The sequence below is a fragment of the Diorhabda sublineata genome, chromosome 1 (genome assembly GCF_026230105.1).
Source record: "Diorhabda sublineata isolate icDioSubl1.1 chromosome 1, icDioSubl1.1, whole genome shotgun sequence".
Lineage (NCBI taxonomy): Eukaryota > Metazoa > Arthropoda > Insecta > Coleoptera > Chrysomelidae > Diorhabda > Diorhabda sublineata.
The window spans coordinates 34,249,320-34,266,027 of NC_079474.1; the positions used below are offsets into that span (position 1 = coordinate 34,249,320).

The window sequence follows — 16,708 nt, forward strand, 5'->3', positions numbered from 1 at the left end:
AACATGGAGTTCGCTTGCAGAGATCTAGAACATCAATTGATCTAGACTTTTTCCTTTGGAGAAGTGAAAACCTGTAGAATTAGAAACCAAGGCGCGTCCTACCACGTGATTTAGCGTATCAGAATAAATTCTAATGCATAGATTTTAATTAAACATTTTATTGAATACGAAAATTATATACATCATTCAAATTTTATTTTTTTTATTATTAGTATTAACGCGTTCAGGTAAATGAACTGCAATAAAATCATCTTGGAAACAGACTCGTATATGAAGTAAAAAAAAACTATCGAAGGTCTTGTTTTATTCAAATGAAACAACCCGTCAAACAGGAAATCTCAAACCTGCAGGTTTTTGTTCGTTTTTGGTCGGCCAAAATATTGCAAGTCGTTTTTTTTCACTCTTCTATGTGTAGTAACTGCCTCCGGGCGATATTACCGATATCAAGGCTAACTTGAAATAGACATCTGTATAATATGTTTGTGTAGACAAGGTCGTAACTTGAAGGGGGCAAAGAAAATCATTATTCAGTAAATTAAAAACAAAAAATAGATTACGACGCTTGTGTTTCCTTTATTATTTACGTTTACAACTGAATGAAAGTAATCAAAATTTGAAACCTTGACTATAACCAGAATTCTTTAGAAATTTACGTGGAAAAGATTCCGAATTGAATATATCTAAAATAATAAACAGACTAAAATTTATATAATCATTACATTTTTTTCTATTTATTACTATTCTCTTGATTTTTTCTACTTACTTTTTTATTCACTGTTTCCATCACATTTCTTATAATTCTGTTTGTGTTTATTACAAAAATCGTTGCGTTCCAATTTACTACCTTATTTTTTTTATTATTAGTCCTTCATTATAATCATTCTGTTGTCCCCATTTTTCCTTCTTCATCTCAATTGTGTTGACCGTGAAATCTTCGTTTTCCCTTCTTCGCTTATTCCCCTTAATTTTTTATTTCAATCTTACTATAATCTTCTCAATATCGTTATTAATTATTTTCGTTTTCATTCAATCCCTTTATCTAATTTGTACGTTTTTCATCCACGTTTTTATTATTTAGTTTCTTTCTATATCTTTTTTACAAGTTATTTCCCACAATTCGTTGCCACTTGCCTTTTCCATCTACATAAACTTCTCCTCTAGTTATTTCGTTATGATCTTGATCTTCTTTGTTTATCTTTTCGTCCTTAGATCTCGTCATTTTAAGGTCTTTTATTCTTTCTCAATCTTTTCATCTATATTCGAAGCGTTTTGTGATTTTGAAATAAATTTTTTTCCCGTTAGAATCGCAATGACGTACGTCTATGTCCTCTAATATTTTATGGTTGTGGATGAAACGTATTAATCATATTTAAATTCGTAAATTTATTTCGTGTGGGTATCTTTGTCTAATTTTGTCCAAGTCATACATACCGCCAAAAAAAAATCAAATCCAGAATAATAATAACCACCAAAAATGGTCACATATAAAAAATCGAATTTAGATACCATATTTTTTCATTCAATATTTATATTGTCGTTTTATATAAAAAAAAATAGGCCGGTTCGCTAAATGAAATTTAACAAATTAATACGTGTAGGTACTTTTGTTTCAGGTTTGTATGGTATGGAAGACCATCACCATATGACGGGAACGCCAGGAATCTACACGTCGGGTAGATCGACGTCTAGTAGCTCTAGTCCGGGAGTTGCTGGTTCAAGTCCTGCGCTACTAGTAGTCCCACAACCTATCAACGCATCTAAAATGGGAGGTATGCAAAACGGCGGTCCACAACCCAGGAAATATCAATGCAAGATGTGTCCTCAGGTAAGAATTGTACTTTAACTCAATCCAAACAGGATTATTTGTAGACTAGACACTCCTAATTATCTAGTTTATGGAATTTTACTTACTTTTCAATAAATTTAATTGAAAATATATTAAGGTTGAGTGTCGCCAGACTTCATAGGTAAAAATCGCAATACAAAAACCCGGCGATCAAGGTGGATGGTCTAGAAATCTCTTCACAATGGGCACCAATTTGGTACACACTTTTAAACCTCATTTAATATCATATAAATTTATAAATTAGACAGTAATACGATTAATTTGAATCCAGAAGGGTTATGGGGGAGAAAATATATAACTGGGCTTCTTAAACTTTTTTAAATCACGGCCCAATTTATGATTGCGAAGTTTTTTCTACCTCACATACGTTTTTGCAAATATTGTTTTTATATTAATAAAAATAATTTGAAAAAATAACATCGGTTCTTCCTTAATAGACAGGTCAAGCACCCTTCAATAAATTATTTATTAATCTAATCTCATGTCCTTTATTGGGCCCCAATAGTTAAATTAATTATATAGGAAAGAATTTATTCACTTTCCACCTACGTATAAACAAATTAGATCGTTGTTATTTATGGTAATAGAGTAGGTACCCATAGAATTTGCACAGCAGGATTTACCATATAATTACACGATCAAAAAACACCCATCAAGACTTTGTTGGATCGACGATACTCCTTTTCATGTTTAATGATTATATTTTCGATTTTTCACAGTCATTATACGATATTGAAACATGGTTTGTTCGAATTTGCAAATACAGAAAGCAAACTATGAAAAGTGAACATTTTTGTCTATTTAGGCATTTATCCAAGAAATACTTTTTATCCAAAAAGACAACGCAAAATCAAAATAGTGGATAATTTTCTGCTAAAAATAAGACACACACGCCTCCCTTTAATTGGACTTCCTTGAGAACCAAATGAGAAAGTAACTAACAAAAATACTGAAAGATTGCTTGAATTTTCCAAATTGCATTAGAAATTACTTGAATTTTCTAAAATTATCATTAAATTCTGCACGAAAGATCCAAAATTTCCTAGAAATTCCTCAAATATCCTAAATATTAAGAACTTGTTGAGAACTTGCTTGAATATTCCAGAAAAATCCAAAACAGTTGAAAGATCGCTTGAATTTTCCAAATTTCTTTAGAAATTGCTTGAATTTTCTAAAATTATCATGAAATTCTGCACGAAAGATCCAAAATTTCCTAGAAATTCCTCAAATATCCTAAATATTAAGAACTTGTTGAGAACTTGCTTGAATATTCCAGAAAAATCCAAAACATGTTGAAAGGTTGCTTGAATTTTCCAAAATTCCCAAAAAATTTTGCACGAAAAGATCCAAAATTGCCTAGAAATTCCTCAAATTTCCTAAAAACTAACGCACGACTTGAGAACTTCCTTGAATATTTCAGAAAAATCCAAAACTATTGAAAGATCGCTTGAATTTTCCAAATTTCCTTGGAAATTGCTTGAATTTTCTAAAAATATCATGAAATTCTGCACGAAAAGATCCAAAATTGCTTATAAATTCCTCAAATTTTCTAAAAACGAGCAAAAATGTTGAAAGATTGCTTGAATTGTCCACATTTCGTTAGAAATTGCTTGAATTTTCCAAAATTCTCATGAAATTATGTACGAAAAGATCCCAAAATTGCTTAGAAATTTCTTAAATTTCTTAAAAACTAGCCAACGTGTTGAGAAATTGCTTGAATATCTCAGAAAAATCGGAAACTGTTGATATAATGCTTGAATTTTCCAAATTTCGCCAAGAATCGCTTGAATCTTCCAGGAAAATCCAAAATTGTTGATAGATTTCTTGAATTTTCCAAATTTCGATAGAAATTGCTTGAGTTTTTTAAAATTATCATGAAAAGATCCACAATTGCTTAGAAATTCCTCAAATTTCCTAAAAACTAAACGCACGACTTGAGAACTTCCTTGAATATTTCAGAAAAATCCAAAACTATTGAAAGATCGCTTGAATTTTCCAAATTTCCTTGGAAATTGCTTGAATTTTCTAAAAATATCATGAAATTCTGCACGAAAAGATCCAAAATTGCTTATAAATTCCTCAAATTTTCTAAAAACGAGCAAAAATGTTGAAAGATTGCTTGAATTGTCCACATTTCGTTAGAAATTGCTTGAATTTTCCAAAATTCTCATGAAATTATGTACGAAAAGATCCCAAAATTGCTTAGAAATTTCTTAAATTTCTTAAAAACTAGCCAACGTGTTGAGAAATTGCTTGAATATCTCAGAAAAATCGGAAACTGTTGATATAATGCTTGAATTTTCCAAATTTCGCCAAGAATCGCTTGAATCTTCCAGGAAAATCCAAAATTGTTGATAGATTTCTTGAATTTTCCAAATTTCGATAGAAATTGCTTGAGTTTTTTAAAATTATCATGAAAAGATCCACAATTGCTTAGAAATTCCTCAAATTTCCTAAAACCTAACGATCGTGTTGAGAACTAGCTTGAATATTCCAGAAAAATCCAAAACAGTTGAAAGATCGCTTGAATTTTCCAAATTTCCTTGGAAATTGCTTGAATTTTCTAAAAATATCATGAAATTCTGCACGAAAAGATCCAAAATTGCTTAGAAATATCTCAAATTTTCTAAAAACGAGCAAAAATGTTGAAAGATTGCTTGAATTGTCCACATTTCGTTAGAAATTGCTTGAATTTTCCAAAATTCTCATGAAATTATGTACGAAAAGATCCCAAAATTGCTTAGAAATTTCTTAAATTTCTTAAAAACTAGCCAACGTGTTGAGAAATTGCTTGAATATCTCAGAAAAATCGGAAACTGTTGATATAATGCTTGAATTTTCCAAATTTCGCCAAGAATCGCTTGAATCTTCCAGGAAAATCCAAAATTGTTGATAGATTTCTTGAATTTTCCAAATTTCGATGGAAATTGCCAAATTTCTTTAATTCTTAAGAAATTTGCTACAAAAAAAGATCCAAAATACTTGAATTTTCCAAAATTCTCAAAAAATTCTGCACGAAAAGATCCAAAATTGCTTAGAAATTCCTCAAATTTCCGTAAAAACAAACGAACGTGTTGAGAAATTAGGTCGAAACGTCTAATCAAAAAAGACCTAAAGTTTAGCAACAAATACTTTTTATCCAAAAAGGCAACGCAAAATCAAAATAGTGAATTTATGGTTAATTTTCTGCTACAAATAAGACACACACGCCTCCCTTTAATTGAACTTCCTTGAGAACCAAATGAGAAAGTAACAAAAATAACTATTTTTCTATTTCCCCCGACCGCCTTTTTTGGCCTATTAAGTCCGCGTTTCCGTTGTCGACTGTTTCCTGTTTAAAAAGAGGGTGCGCAAAATTAGTTTTTTTTTTTACATGAAACGAGATATTTTTAAAAATCTCTTATAATCACAAACGCCCTCTAAAACGTTCCCCGTAGTTTCGTAAAATATTGTAATTGTGACGTCATTTTTAATATCGAGAGCTATGGGAAAACGCAGCGGTTGGAAGACGGGCCAGCCACCCTCGATAAAAACAGACGTACACCTGTTTCACAGATTACCTTGAGAAGATCTTGACGAGGACATTTATAGGTGAAACACTTATACGGGGGATATATTAATTATTTTGAATAATTATCTATTCCATCATTCACGAATGCAGCTGCTTCATCAAAATTATTCAAATGCACAGGATCTCCAAGCTAGAACTAGAACCTCGACATTCACGATGATACGGGGGATTTTTAAAATTTCCATTCTATTTCTACTATTTATAAATGTGAACTATTGTTTTACCCTCGTAATTTTTGGGTTATTGTTGAAAGAATCTGTGATATTTCGGTGGAATCTAGTCCAGCAAAGAGTGCTTGGTGCTTTATCTGATTGAATTTGAATTTTATGTCAAGTATATTTCGAAAAATAGTTGAATTAAAAGTAACAGTTCGTGATGGCTGAAACCTTTTTAAGTCGGAATATTTGGAAAGTGTGATTATTTTAGAAATTTTATCAACTTCTGGTGAGTTGAATTTCGTTATTTTTGTTGTTTTCTGACGCTGACGTTGATTATTTTTCTGTTTATTAATTGGAACATATATTATTTAATACAATATCATAGGTATATCCAAAAATTTCGGAAATTTATTTATTATATATTGTTTCATAAAAATTTGAAATTGTTGAAAAATTGCTTAAATTCGTAGAAATCTAGTCGATTTTTAAGGATATGGTTGAATTTTTGCAAAAATTTTGAAAAATTTTGTGGAAAGTTTCATAAACATTGAAAATTCTTTCAGAATTTATTCAATTTTCTACGAATTCTTGAACGCTTCAAAGATATTTACAAATGATTCAATTTTCCAGAAAATATTGTTGAAAAAAAATAAAATCATGTAAAAATTACTCGACTTTTCCAAAAGGATCCAAAATAGTCGAGAAATTCCTTGGATTTTCCACAATTATTGAGAAATTGATTAATTTTCTAGATTTCATGGGAAATTTCTCACATTTCTCAGAATTTAATACAAATTGTAAACTTTTTCAAAAAGCTGTACGAATATTCACTATTTGCGTCAATTTTCCAAACGGCAAATGTTACTAGATTTCCGAAAAGTTGAATGGTTGATAAATACCTCGAATTTTTCAAAAAAATTCAAAATTATTGATACATTGTTCAAACTTTCCAAATAGATTCAGAATTATTAATAAATTAAATATGTTTGAGATATAAATTGACTATTCTAAAATCTGCTATTAAGAAGTTTGAATTTTCCAGAAAAATCCAGTAGATTTAATAAATTGCTTAAATTTTTCAAATTGCTTGAATTTTCTGGAACCTACACAAAAAGTTCCACAATTGCCTAGAAACTATAAATTTTCCGAAAACATTTAAATTTGTGGAAAAATCGCTTGAATTTTCTAAAAAATCCAGAACTGTGAAATAATTGTTTGAATTTTCCAAATTTCGTTAGAAATCGCTTGAAATTTTTCATATTCTTAAAAAGTGATCCAAAATTGTTTAGAAACAGCTTGAATTTTTCAAATTTTTTTAGAAATTGTTTGAATTTTCTGAAACTTTTAAAAAATTCGTGAGAATATTCAAAATTGCTTAAAAATTCTCATGAAAATCTGCGCAAAAAGATCCAAAATTGCTTAGAAATTTCTCAAATTTTCTAAAAACGAGCAAAACTATTGAAATATTGTTTGAATTTTCCAAATTTCGTTAGAAATTGCATTAATTTTCCAAAATTCTCATTAAATTTTGCACAAAAAGATCCAAAATTGCTTAGACATTCTCTGAATTTTCTAAAAACTAGCAAAATTGTTAGGAAATTGCTTGAATATCAAGTAAAGATCAAAACTATTGAAAGATCGCTAGAATTTTCCTCATTTTGTTGGAAACTGCTCGAATTTCTCATGAAATTCTGCACGAAAAGATCCAAAATTGCTTAGAAATTCTTTGAAATTTCTAAACACTAGCAAAATTATGGAGAAATTGTTTGAATATCAAGCAAAAACCAAAACTGTTGAAAGATCGCTTGAATTTTCCCCCAAATTTCGTTAGAAATCGCTTGAGTTTTCCAAGAAAATCCAAAACTGTTGAAATATTGCTTGAATATTCCAAATTTCTTTGGAAATTGCTTGAATTTTCCAAATTTCTTTGAAAATTGTTTGAATTTTCCAAGTTTCTTTGGAAATTGCTTGAATTTTCCAAAATTTTCAAAAAATTTTGCACAAAAAGATCCAAAATTGCTTAAAAATTGCTCAAATTTCCTAAAAACTAGTAAAATTGTTGGAAAATTGCTTGAATTTTCGAAATTTCGAAATCGCTTCATTTTTTCATTTCTTAAGAAATTCCCTCACCAAAAGATCCAAAATTGCTTAGAGAATGTGAAGTCAAGTAATATACAAAATTGTTGCTTGTGTGATACATAGTTCTTATAAATATTCAGTAATTTTCGATATATATTATAAACCTCGGTACAACGAGAAAATGGAGGCTACTGAATAGAAAAATAATAAAAAAAAACATGAAACTTATAACGCAAAAAATTCTTAAAACAAATAGTCGTAGAAAAAATAGAGTGCACGTTAAATATACATCAAATATTACACTCTCAAAAGACGTAATGAAAATCAAGAAATTTTTTTATATTGTTCCACTTCAGCGAGTACAAAAAAAATATATTAACATCGCCATATATATGAAAAATATAAATTATTCATTCCATATATCAGATTTCAGATAGCGACATAAATTTATAGCAGATAATAATACAGATCAACAGATTAGAATTTACTCTTATTCGAAAAGGTAGTTAACCTCATTTACCTTTGTAAATGTTTCCCCACAACACCTGACATCATCCTCACATGCTTACCACTATTTAAAAGTGTCGATAAGTGGTTGAAGTCCTTTGACTGCTTCTGCCCCAGATACCGACGAATAACTTTGATCGATTAGTACGGGCGATTCCACGCCAAATTTTCACAAAAATACGGTATCCGCCAAAATAAAACCAAAAACAAAATCATTTATTGAATGATTTAAAGCATCCCTTTTTCCGCTCGATTTATTTTTGATTTGTGATCATTTAGATGAAAATTTTTTGGGTTATCTTGTCGGATACTGTTTGAATTCATTCTTTTTTTCAGATACCTAATTTCTCATCAAAACAACAAGTGAGTCTAAACATTTTCTTACTAATTGTTAAATTTTTGATTCATCTTATTAGTTTCATAATAAGACTAAATAGATTTTAGGGGTAATCTGTTTGGAAAATATATTTAAATAAAATTGACGGTCTCTATCAAAATACGATTTGACATTGACAATTTCCGTAATAATATTAATCAATAGATCAACTACAACATGAATATCGATGCAAAAATTTGTTTAAACTTCCAAATTCGTATTAACTTTATAATTTATAAAATAGTATTATAAAAATTTTACTCAAATTGTTTAAATCTTTTTTGTAATAAAACAAATCTGTACGTAAAATTTTCGGAACGTTATAATTTTCTTATTGATACGAGTTTTTCATAAATACTTATCAAGTAATGTTGCTGGTTTAAAGAAGTATCCAAAATTCATTAATTTCTTCGAAAAAACAACAAAAATTGTTGAAAATTACTTATACTTTTCTAAAAAATCCAAAAATCTTCAAAATTTTCCAAATATATTCAAAATTCTTGAAATATTGCTTAAACTTTTTATATACACTTAGAAATTGCTTGGACTTTCCAGAAACTATTCGAGTTTCTAAAAATTGTTGTAAACTTATGGAAAGTTGCTTAAATTTTCTTAAATTATCCAAGGTTAGCAAAAATTGTTGAAATGTTGCTTGAATTTGCCAAATTTCGTTAGAAACTGCTTGTGTTTATCAGGGTAATCCAAAACTGTTGAAATATTGCTTGAATTTGCCAAATTTTGATAGAAGTCGCTTGAATTTTCAAATATTCTCATGAAATTATGCCCAAAAAATTCCAAAATTCACCAAATTTTATAAAAGCTCCAAAGTGTTTAAAAATGTTTTGAATATCCCAGAAAAATCCGAAATTGTTGAAAAATTACTTGAATTCGATAGAATTTATTTTTAATTATTAAGAAATTCCCTACACAAAAAATTCCAAAACTGCTTAGAGTCAATTTATTAAGAATTGCTTCAGATTTCCAAAATTGCTTGATTTTTCAAGATTCATAGGAAATTTTCCTACAAATAATTGAATTTTCTCCAAATATCTTGGAAAACTGATCTGCCTAAATTTTTCAGAGAGATACCATCTAATTTTCGAAAAATTAGTAGAATTTTCCAAAAAAAAACAAGAATTATTGAAAAATTATTTAAATTTCCAATACGGTGCCAAAATTCATGACATATTGCTTAAATTTTGCGGCAAAATTCAGAATTGTTGGAATTTTCTAAAATCTATTTTCCCTGTTTTGAATGGGAACTTATTGAATAATGAAAAATATAAAGCGATGATGTTAATTTGTTTGAATTTTCCAAAGACTCTTAAAACTCATGACAAATTGCTTGAATTTTCCGGCGAAATTCATAATTGTTGGAAATTGTTCGATTTTCCAAAATCAATGTTCGATCTTTCGAATAGGAAATTTTTGAATTATCAAAACTATAAAATCAGTGATATTCATTTGTTTGAATTTTCGAAAATTGCTCAGAGATTGCTTGAATTTTCTAGAAAATCTCAAAATTCATGACAAATTGCTTGAATTTCCCCGCGAAATTCAGAATTGTTTGGTTTTCCAAAGTCACTGTACGATCTTTTGAATAGGAAATTTTTGAATTATCAAAAATATAAAATCAATGATATTCATTTGTTTGAATTTTCGAAAATTGCTCAGAGATTGCTTGAATTTTCCAAAAACTCTCAAAATTCGTGACAAATTGCTTGAATTTCCCGGCAAAATTCAAAATTCGTGACAAATTGCTTGAATTTCCCGGCAAAATTCAGAATTGTTTGGTTTTCCAAAATCACTGTTCGATCTTTTGAATAGGAAATTATAGAATTATGAATATTAATGTCCCGAGTGCATGTCAAATTGTCGATAATTTAATTTATTATGAGACAATTTGACATGCACGAGAGGGCATTTTGGCAGACTATTTCCTGAGAAAAATTTAATTCAAAATAAACAATAATTGTTCCTTTTCTTAAAATATAAAATTAAAACCAAATGATGTTTATTAATCCTAGACGAAAATTTGGCACTAGTGCAAATTATCGATAATTTGCACTAGTGCAGTATTATCGCTGAAATTTGATCGTTGCTAGGTAAACATAAAATATTACAGCTTTTTGGTTGGCTTAAATTTTTCGAAGGAAATAGTCAAAAATATATAGAAATTGTTGAATAATTTCATGCATAATCATATCAATAATTATCAATATCAATTTCGTACAACAATCAATTGCCTACATCCTTTCCAATGTTATTAGCTTGTTTGTATTCGATTCCTTTTCAACCATTTTCAAATCTCTATAATAGAATGGCGAATCGTATTTTGATTAAGACCGAAATAGATTTAAACGTCAACTTCTCATCATAAAAAACATAAAATCAAAACGATTTAGCAACAAAAACGTATAAGAAATGAAAAACTAAAAGGAATTAAAACGATTATTCGGAAATATCTTAGTAATACTATGAATAAATATTTTTGTAATAAATAATTGTGAAACACGTTAGAAGAAATAACTGAGATTTCAAAATACAAAAATTCTACTAAAAGTTTCTTCATTGACAATATTTTATTGATAAAAGTTCAGTAAAGAAATAAATGTGAAAGTTCGTTAATATGGAAATTGAGACAGATACAAATGAACAAATATTTTTAATACTCATTCAACATGTCAACGAAAACATAATATCAAATAGTCTAACAAACTAAAATTGAAATTAGAACCAACCACATTAGAAAAAGATTCATATTCAAACGTCAACGTTGAAAAAGACAAAACTTTTCATGTGTGGGTTCAATAATCACGAAGTTGATCGAGGTTAGTCAAATTTTCAAAAAAGCTCAAAACTTGTTGGTGATTAGTTGCCAAATAATCGCAAATTGAATTGGAATGACTTAGTCAGTTCCAATCTATATGTGTAATTAAAAAAATTATAAAAATCTAACAACGGCAGTTGTATCCGGTCATTTACTTCATGATTTTTTTGCCTTATGCCATCCTTAAGTTATACGATGTTTTTTAAAAATTTATTTTTCTAAATCTTGAGGTAAGTTGTTCGGTTTGGTCAAAGAACACTGAATAAATCAAGCCCTTCAATTTGAAGTATGAAAGGAGTGAATTGGTTGAGTCTAAGGAGAGTTAAGCGTGGACAATGATCCCCATTGAGCCCGATTGCTTTTTGTATCCCTTTGATTATGACGAAGCTATAATTTTTCACATAGTATTGCTGGGTAAGCACTTCGGATCTTCTCGTTAATAATATGACAGTTTTCTTGGGGTATTGTGAATCGTTACTAGAAGTAGTATAATAAATTATTACAAATTATAAATATTTTAGGGTTTAAATTTTCAATACAACGTTGAGCAAACTCTTAGAGACCTTGGCATTGGTACCTAGACTATTTGGAATGATTTCGAAGTACATTAAATCTTAAATATACCACCAGGAATACCACTTTTCATTGCGACGATTTTTGGTAATTGCCCCTTGTCTAATCAGTGATTTTCGATGCTCGGGTTGTTTATGTAAATCCATTTTCCATCGCAAGTATCAACGCCTCTCAAAAAATAATCATCGAATCGACAAGGCAAGATCTTTATATATATATTTATCTAATCGATATTTCGATTGAATGATTTTTAATATCGATGTATGGTATCTTTATAACGTTCGAGGGAGTCAGATACTTCAAATACTAGATTAGTTCTTTACTAATTTCCTTGAAACCTCAATTTCCCACGCATCTGGATGATTTTCTGCTTGTTAATTTCATATTCATAGTAATTCCTTTTACTTATAATAAAAACACACTGCATAGTCAGTAAACAAAAAAAGAATGATTGAAAGAAAGTACAACGGTACCATTTTTCCATTCCGATTGAGGTACCATCAAAATTTTTGATTTGAACAGGTGTAGGTAAACGTTGAACACGCAATTTGTTCTTGATCTGCGGGAATAAGATGTTTTGACTGTTCAAAAACGTTTTTTTCTTTAACTGATTTGTGAAGCCTCACATCGTCGTAATGGATAATGATTCGTCATCCATTTTTGATATTATTTCGATCATCAAAACTCGTCGCTTGTCACGTCGTTCTTTGCACCAAAGGACGCAATTTTTTTTTGGACGATTGTCAAATTACACGGCATTCATTTGAACTCTGCTACTTAATTAATAGAATCGAACTGATGTTGGAAATTGAATTAAAAATAGAAGACAATAATTTAAACTACGATTAAATTATAATATTATCAAATGGACACTTATCCCACGCACATTCTAATTTCAACATAAGACCATTAACATTTAAATTCGTCAAAATTTACAAGCATTTCACAATTTTAGAGAAAGCGTTTTCGGTACAAAAAAAGGTAAACCTGTATTAATTTGCCGGTATCGCTCATATTTTTAATTTAAACCCACTATTAAATTTTGTAAATTTGCTATTTAATTTACGAATCTCAATCACTTTAAATTTTTTTAATTCCTCAGACTTTTTATATATAATGAAATTAGTTATTTTTTGATTTTCGAAAGACGTTTCGACTACTTTCAGTTCTAAAATCAAGACTTGATTTCATTATTTTATTTCCACTTGTTATCAATATAGTTTTTAACGCGATTTCCAAACTTAATTCTAAAATGTTCCTCAAATTGTTTTTTATTGAATTTAGTCACAAAAAGAAACAATTTTCAGACGAATAATCGTCCGTACTATTTGTTGCATTCAACCCTAAATTCCTATCCCAAAAATCTCCTAAAAGACAGTTGTTTTTTCATGCAAATAAACTTTCGTACCTGTCTCCTTTTTATAAGGTTTGATAGATTTGTCAATATTACGAGATCATCAATATTGATAAGCGATAAATATTTTGAATCTCCGAATGGCTACGGCCACAATGGTGAGAAAAAAAAGGTTTTTGTGCGATCTAGTTAGCATGTACCTTTTGTTGCAAATCGAAAGGGGTATCGGTGGTAATTAATCTCTTATTTCCATAACAAATGATATTTCTTTGTGACAAAAATGTAAGGTGAAGTTTCTCCCTCATCGTAGGCTATGGATTATACAACCACAACCAAGGTTCAGCCATCTTTGACGCTTAGCTTCAATTTGAAAACTGAATCTATTCTAAAATGCAAAAATGAGATTTTTGTACCTTAATTTGTTCAAGGTACAAAGCTGAGATGATTTATCTTAACTGTTTCTGGTTTGTGAAGATCCTCCTTTCAATTGCAATATACAGGGGTTAATATAAAATATATATATATAATTTCCACCTTCTTTTCACTGTCAAATGCTTGCTTGTAGTCGATGAATAGAATTTTTCGATCACTTTCTTTATACTTAAAAGTTATGGTTAAAAGAAAATGGGAAGCCGATGGGGGTAGTGAAAATCAACTAATATGATAAAAAAGATGTACAATTTCAATAGTAAAGAACTAATTTAACCGACCGATGTTGTTTTTTTCTCTCTCGAACTAACATCGTTACACTAACAGATAAAATTATATACATTGGCCGTGTTATTTTCTGAGAAAATAATTACGATTTCTCGCCTAATGGTATAAAGTAAAAGTACCAAAAAATACGTGAGTCATTATTTTCCTGTAATAGAACATCTTAACCCGTTAGGTGTCAAGATGATTCTAGTTAAGTGATGCATGACGAGCGACGTCGAGATTAAATTAAAATCAAATTTTTAGAAATACAACGCACGTTATTTGATACGATGTTGTTGGGCAATCTTATGTTTGACATTAAAATTATAACCGTGCTTCTTTTAAAACCATCTTTTTGGTTTGAGATTTCATATATATAATTATTTCATAGAGAAACGTAAAAACAACATAAGCAACTAAAGATGAATGGGTAAAAGAGATGTCGCCCGACATGGAACAATAACATAACCTCTAAAAAAGACGCCATCTCCACACCAAGACACCAAGTCGACTTCGTAAGAGATATATATCTGCCTTTGGTAACATCAAGTTTATTTAAAAGCTGTTCAACAAAAAATTTAACAGCGAAATAAAAAAAACTGATACTATTAAAAAACTTTGGACAAACTGATCGAAGAAATTAACAATAAACAGTTTCATTCCATTCCATTCGAAGCAATCTACAAGACATATTATTAGCTCCGAAAAAATGATTATTACATTCCTAGAGCTGCCATCGAAGCTTTTATTCCACTTTGCAGGGAGTCCAATCTCAAATAGATACAATCTCTAAAGGGATTAGTCGTATATTCTATTCTTTCTGAAGTTTTTAATGTTCGAGGTCACGTGGACCTGATGACCACGCTATCACATTTCTTCTTCTTCAGAAGTAGCATTGAAATTGGTAAGAATTGTTCTACAAAAAAGGAAGACCAAGATGGTACGCAGAGGTGATGGAAGTCTTAAGAAAGAGAAAGAGGAAACGCGCCTGCGTGTAGCTCGGTGATCTCCAGATTAGTCGAAGGTATTTGGGTATAAAAAACAAACAGATCCACAAGGAAGTCGCAATATAAGAGAAGCAATAACTGTTATAAATGGGAATATGTTCGGGTCAAGTGCGATTCCCTGGAACATTATTAAATGTAAAGTTATGATCTGATCTTTGACTATCTTCTAAATAAAGATAATAAATTACTTCTAGTTTCCATAGAATCGCGAAGAAAATGAGTAAGGAGAGACGAAGCTAAAGCTGCATACAAAAGAAAATTGAACATGAAAAGAAAATAGCACACAAGATATTCAAGATATCTCGACTTTAGTTATTAATAGTCGAAAGATAGATCGGAAAACAATGAAATTATGATGTAATGTGGAGGAATAGAGAAAAAATAAGAAGAAATAACATCAAATTTGAAGATTACAAAGAAATTACAGATGAAGATGATGCGGAAACTTGTTATAATAATAATTATTACTACGGAACTTTTGGGATTCCGATTTGTGAAAGTAATTTGAAAGGAATTGAATAATAATGACGTAATCTGTATCTAGCTGAGATACGGGGTGTTGAATTTGAATATTAATTAGCGGTTCGAACGGGGATAAGGAATCTTATTGAAAGCATAAATTAAATTTATCTGTCAAGACGTCGGATTTCGAATTAATCGTTTATCTAGGTCTTATTAAAAAAATTCATCAGAAAAACACGTTACGATAGATAAGAAATCATCGACGACGTAGCATCTGTTGATTTTTTTTCTTTCACAAAACCCAACAAACACTCTCCCCCACAAAAAACTATCCCTTTCATTTCGATCAGTGAAGAAAATAGAATAAAAAAATAAGACCTTATCAAAATAAAACAAAAAATATATGGGTTAACGAACCACCTGTATTTACCTGACTTTTAATATTCAAATAAATTTCACTTTCTAACGTTCTGATTTATTCTATCGAACGAAAAAGAATTTCTGGTTCTTGTTTGCCCTTTCCCTTCATTCTACGACCGTATGGTGTGTGCGTAGCATATGACCCTTCTTCTTTATGAGGCCAAATCTAGCATCCCTAGACGAGAGTTCACACGGTCTAGGAGGCTTAGATCGACCAGATAGTCATTTGTTTTACATCCGAAGCCCGTCGATTGTCCGCAGGACCAGCCGCCTTGATCGTATTATAACAATTTTCGATTAATTATATTCCACCGTTGTGTTGTTGCGGCCAACGAGGTATTTTTCTTAATGTTAACAAAGAAAAATCATTTAGTACGTGGGTGAATAATTATTTGGACGACTAGAAGGCATGTGGGTGCTCGAATGTAAACACTCCCGAGATTTAGGGGGTGGCGTGGATGAGGGTAACATGTGTTAGTATTGTGATTTATATAAAAAGTAAAAGTGAATCGTATCGGGGGGCTACATTTTTTTGGGTACAGGTGGTCGGTTTTTACTTTTTTCTTTCTCGGCCAAGCGCACGTAAGGGTGAATACATTATTTAATTTTTTTTTCTTCAATCTCGAGTGTAATTAGGACAGGATACGAGATTTTTTTGGTTGTTTTATAAATTGGAACAAAGAGGAAAAATGGAAGTTGGAAAAAAATATGAAGGACACACTTACAAGATGCTCCTTTTTTTTTTATTTAAATTCTGAAAGGGTATTTTAAATATTCATTTTTCATTGTATATAATGATAGTACGCCGGGTTAAGTGCGGCATTTGTTA

The 16,708-nt window shown here is 30.0% G+C and overlaps 1 protein-coding gene across 4 annotated transcripts in view; it reads left to right on the forward strand.

Annotated features, from left to right (window-relative positions):
• LOC130450425 (zinc finger protein rotund-like) overlaps positions 1 to 16,708 on the forward strand; it is a 177,817-nt gene that overhangs the window by 100,594 nt on the left and 60,515 nt on the right. For 2 of the 4 annotated variants that reach the window (XM_056788806.1, XM_056788801.1), the window contains exons 5-6: positions 1,614 to 1,825; positions 8,498 to 8,524. In XM_056788806.1, coding sequence (XP_056644784.1) covers positions 1,614 to 1,825; positions 8,498 to 8,524 — 239 coding nt within the window. The remainder of the gene's footprint in view (positions 1 to 1,613; positions 1,826 to 8,497; positions 8,525 to 16,708) is intronic. The other 2 variants (XM_056788813.1, XM_056788816.1) reach the window with 1 other exon arrangement.